The sequence below is a fragment of the Pundamilia nyererei genome, unplaced genomic scaffold, assembly GCF_000239375.1.
Source record: "Pundamilia nyererei isolate P.nyererei 1_Seehausen unplaced genomic scaffold, PunNye1.0 scaffold00189, whole genome shotgun sequence".
NCBI lineage: Eukaryota > Metazoa > Chordata > Actinopteri > Cichliformes > Cichlidae > Pundamilia > Pundamilia nyererei.
This window is the reverse complement of record NW_005187590.1, coordinates 306,392-311,210: the sequence shown is the minus strand read 5'-3', so window position 1 is coordinate 311,210 and position 4,819 is coordinate 306,392. Positions and strand designations below refer to the sequence as shown.

Sequence of the window (4,819 nt, the reverse complement as noted above, 5' to 3'; positions counted from 1 at the left end):
CTGGGGAGAGGGAGGTCTGGGCCTCTCTGCTTAGGCTGCTGCCCCCGCGACCCGGCCTCGGATAAAGCGGATGAAGATGGATGGATGTATATATGTATATATATTGTTGTCTTTTTTTCTGTTTAGGAACAAGTTGGGCAAATTAAAGAGCGTTATGACCATCAGCTGCTGCTCAAACACATGCCTTCAGAGTTTAAAATCTTTCTGGACCATGTCCTGGCCCTGGACTACTACACTAAACCAGATTACCAGGTAGATATAATAAAAGTTCAGAGGAGCAGTCTAATATTGAGACTTTGATTCACATTCATAAATTTGTGTATTTTTTCCAGCTGCTGATGTCAGTGTTTGAGAACAGTATGAAGGAGCGAATCATTACAGAGAATGAACCCTTTGATTGGGAAAAGGGAGGAAGTGATGTCACGCTGTCAACCAGTGCCTCCACCCAACCACAGCACAACACCCGACCTACTGCAGCCATGGTGGGGTAAGAACAAGCTGCAACCTCCTGTAAAATAAGTCTGAAATAGAAGTGCCAAAAAGGGAAGTTTCTCTAACAGCCACTTGCCATTTTTCTTTGATTTGTAAAGCTATGCAGACTGTATTAGAAATAATTTGGTTAATATACCATAACAAAAAAGTTTTGTAAATTGCAAAAGTATTTCTGAAATAACAGCATCTATGTAAAGATTTGCTATATTCTGTGTCCATAGAGCCATTGTGACTCCAGTTCCTGGAGACCTACAGAGGGAGAACACAGATGTTCAAGACGAGCATCTCAGTGATCAGGAAAATGCTCCTCCACCTCCACCGAGCCGACCCCCTGGGGAAACCGGTGTCCAGCATCCTGGAGAGACTGGAGAAGGCTGGGATGACACAGACTTTAACCGCAATAGACTCAGGATCAGCCTAACCAAGGTATGAACCATCAGTTATAGGTTTTGGTAATGCCACAGTCCCATTAAATCGACCCCAGAATCAGACTCTAGAGGCCTTAGTTAGCATGCTAAAGGAGGTACTACAATTAGGAAACTTAAAATGTGGCTTGTTTGGAAGAATTTACAGGAGGGGAAAACCTTGAAAAATAAAAATGGTAGCACAGTTTATATTTGCTAAACTGTGTCAAACCACAAGCCTTCTAGAACATTGTCCATTGGATAGACATGACCAAAGTGGAGGTTGGGCCATAACACAGCATGTCAGTACAAACACTGACTGTCAAGCAGAGTGGTGATGATTTGGGCTTTTTTTGAACTTGGTCCAAATGGGATCATACAACAGATAATGATCCCAAGCACACTAGCTTGGGATCATTATCTACAGCAGAATGACTGTGAATAATCAAGGTTAGCTCTCTCGTCTTGCCTGGAAACACCTCAGTGTATCCCTGGATAACCTAGAGGAGGGGGTCTAGGTTTCTCTGCCCATGGGTAGCAGAAGAAAATGGATGTATGGCTGGACAATTTGAGAGACTGATTAAGCTATAGAGAAAACAATTACTTCGAGTTATTGCTGCTAAAGGTAGTTCTACCTGCTACTGAATCAGGGAGTGTACTTTTTAATAGGACTGCATGAAGTCTTGTGGAAATCCCTGAGATTTCACATGGACTTGTTTCATTAGAAACATAAGCAACATTTTTATCCAATTATTAGTTGATAAAAACAAAAAGTGGATTGCCTAAAAATATTTTTGTCATTACAGCCTTTTAGATGATTCTAAAATGTGTTAGTTGTTTAGTCTTAAGACATTTTGGTTCACATGAACCTTCTGCCAAGTCACTATCAGTGACTTAGGGTTGCTGTTATTTATGCTTCTGACTTAATTCCAGAAAGTTGATTCTGTTCATCTGGACGTAGCATTTTCAGTGGGAGAAACATTTTGTCACTTATCCAAACTCGCTCACCCATTTCCTTACCTGGATGATTGACCATGCATCAAGACAATGTTGACTTAAGGAAGTCGTTTTAGAGTTGCCTTCCAGAGTGTTTAAATGGTTGCTCACTTTTTTATCATTCCTCAGGGGGCTCAGGAAGAGGAAGCAATTCGAGGGGCCTGTCCAGTGTCTCCTGTACGAGGTGTAGGACCCGAGTCCCCAACAGGACAGGGTCGGTCCTTACGATATCGGCGGGTCAACAGCCCAGAATCTGATCGTCTTTCTGCAGCTGAGGGCCGGGCTGACGCCTATGGACAGAGGTGACAGTAAAGTATAGAAAACAACAAAGGTGGTTTTAGGTGAAGAGACAGCATTTCATGTTACTTTTGGTAACAAACAACAAATATGAAAACATTTTCCAGTTTAAAAAATAAACATAAGCCAAACTCAACCTGCCTATTGAAAAATAAAATCACACCAAAGATTAGAATTAATTAATTATGAGGCCTTTGCTCTAAAAGAATTTGATCTCAACTTTTTGAATCCACATAAATCAGAAATGTACAAAAGAGGTTCAACTAGATTTGAATGACTTGGATTTGGCTCTGAGATTTTGCTTGATTTTGATTGTTGAGAATTCATTTGGATACACTCCAAAGACCGAATCTTTTTAATGTGAAACTTGGCTTCAAAGTTTCTGTTACCATGACTTGACTTGGACGTGTCTGAACTGACCGAGGTTTGTAATGGACTTCACATTCTGTATATCATATGTTTTATATGATATGGATCGGTGGTGAACCGAGACTTAATGTTTCCTTTGAAAAATCAACTAGTCTGGGCTATATTTAAAATTGACTTCGTTTTACCCTTAAGAAGTTTAAACCTGAGCTTTAAATTGAACTGAATAATGAAACAAAAAGTTGAAAAAGTATTTTTACCAGGTTGTTAAGCTGTAGAAGAGTCATAGTCCCATATCCTTCTATTTTGTACACATTTGTTTGTGTGTCCACCAGGTCTAGGATGGACATCCTCGGTTCTCCATCTCGTCACGTCTACTCCTCCCAGCCGGCTCAGATGCTGTCTGTTGACCCCGGCTGCCGTGGAGATCGTCAGGTCAGTGGCCGTCAGGAAGTGTCCGTGGCATCCGTCGACCAGGAGGCCCACAGCAACGCCTTTATTCGTTCTGTACCGCTGGCAGAGGAGGAAGACTTTGATAGCAAAGAGTGGGTGATCATTGACAAAGAGGCAGAGCTGCGAGACTTTCTTCCAACCACATCAGGAACTACTGACGAGGAGCCTGAGGAGCTACGCCCTCTGGAGGAACAGGAGGAGAGGAGGCGACTCAGGGCTGGAGGTAGGAGATAAAAAGAAGCTTTTTAGTCATAAAACTGAAATGAACAGGATAAATATAATAAAAATGGTTGGTTCATCAGGGCAGGGCACTATTTGAAATGTTTCAGTGCTAGTGTTAATCTGAAACCTTAGCTTTGGTGCCATCTTCCATAAGTTTGGTTGTTACCTAGGAGCTGATAGGATAGGAGCCCTGTTCTATTGACAAAATAGGTCTCTTTAAAAGTGGTGAATTCTAAGTGGATTGGAAGCAAGTCTCCATTTTATCAACAGTCATTAATAAAAAAAAATAACCTAGTGAATTATTAGGAAAACAAAAATGAAAACCAGACTAAATAAAGTGCTAAATCTATCAAATAGAGGCAAAATGAGGGAATTCAACAAATAAAACAAGTGTTTTGATGGAAATTATGAAACATCTAATTGGGCTGTTGTCTGTGACATAATACCACCCGGAAAGTCAGAGTCATTCCTTTTGGGGAAATATTGTATTACAGTTTCTCTCAAATGCTAAAACACATTTCACAAACGTTTCCACCATGTTCCCCAATGTCTAAACACAACACCCTTTTCTAAAGCTACATAAACACAACCACACCTTCCCACTGCAAAACTCAAACATTCACACCAAAAGAGCAGCTTGAAGCTTTCAAAAATGTTAACATTTTAAACATTGTAGACATTTAAAAAGTGGTCACTGTTGGTGGTGAACCACTCTCTGATTTGGTTTGTTCTGTGGAAGCGGACATTGTCCCAAATGATCACATAAATGTGATGTGCGGGTCCAGGAGGATGTCTTTTAGCTCCTCTAGGAAGGTGAGGAGACGTTGGGTGTTGTAAGACCCAAGGACAGCATGCCGGTGGACAAGCCCCTCCAAACCCATGGTCGCACAAAGGGTAATATTCCCCCCCCGTGCAGTCGTGCAGAGTTGCGCTCAAAGGGAACCCTGTAGACCTGTTTCATCCGCGTCTTTTGGCGCTGGAGAACTCGGTCTATTGTGGCCAAGCTGACATCGTCAATGCTCTCAAAGTTGACATTATCGGCAATGACTTTGTCTCTGATCTCCCGGAGTCTGATGAGGTTGTTCCCACAAACCATATCCACAATGAGGGTTTCTTGTACCGCTGCAAATATGGCAACCCTCCCACCTCTATGTGGCATTCTTTCAACTCTAAAGAAAGAAACGTGCTGTCAATTGACATGTGTTACAACACAGTCACAACTGATTTGAAACCACTAGACTACTTTCACAGGTTTGTAAAACTGTATTGTGACAAAGAAAGCAATCGAGTACAATACCTGTTGTGTTGTCTGAATGCCCTGATAATGGTGGCCACGGTGAACCTACTCAGGTTTGGACGGACTCTTAGTCCTATTTCAGCCATTGTCATGCCATGGTCAATGACTGTTGCTTGCATCTAGTCCGTAATGATGGTGCGAGGTTGTCTTGCTCTCCCTCCTGGACCTTCTCCTCTCCCATGTTGGCCTCCTCCTCTTCCTCGTTGGCCTGCTCCTCTTCCTCCTCTCATTTGAACTCCTCTTCCTCGTTGGCCTGCTCCTCTTCCTCCTCTCATTTGAACTCCTCTTCCTC

The 4,819-nt window shown here is 42.2% G+C and overlaps 1 protein-coding gene across 3 annotated transcripts in view; it reads left to right on the top strand.

The window, feature by feature from the left end:
• The window catches only part of ttbk1a (tau tubulin kinase 1a), a 58,655-nt gene that overhangs the window by 28,850 nt on the left and 24,986 nt on the right, over positions 1-4,819 (top strand). For all 3 annotated transcript variants that reach the window (XM_005747104.1, XM_005747103.1, XM_005747105.2), the window contains exons 9-13: positions 127-252; positions 333-487; positions 714-918; positions 2,022-2,194; positions 2,891-3,231. In XM_005747104.1, the coding sequence (XP_005747161.1) occupies positions 127-252; positions 333-487; positions 714-918; positions 2,022-2,194; positions 2,891-3,231 (1,000 nt within the window). The remainder of the gene's footprint in view (positions 1-126; positions 253-332; positions 488-713; positions 919-2,021; positions 2,195-2,890; positions 3,232-4,819) is intronic.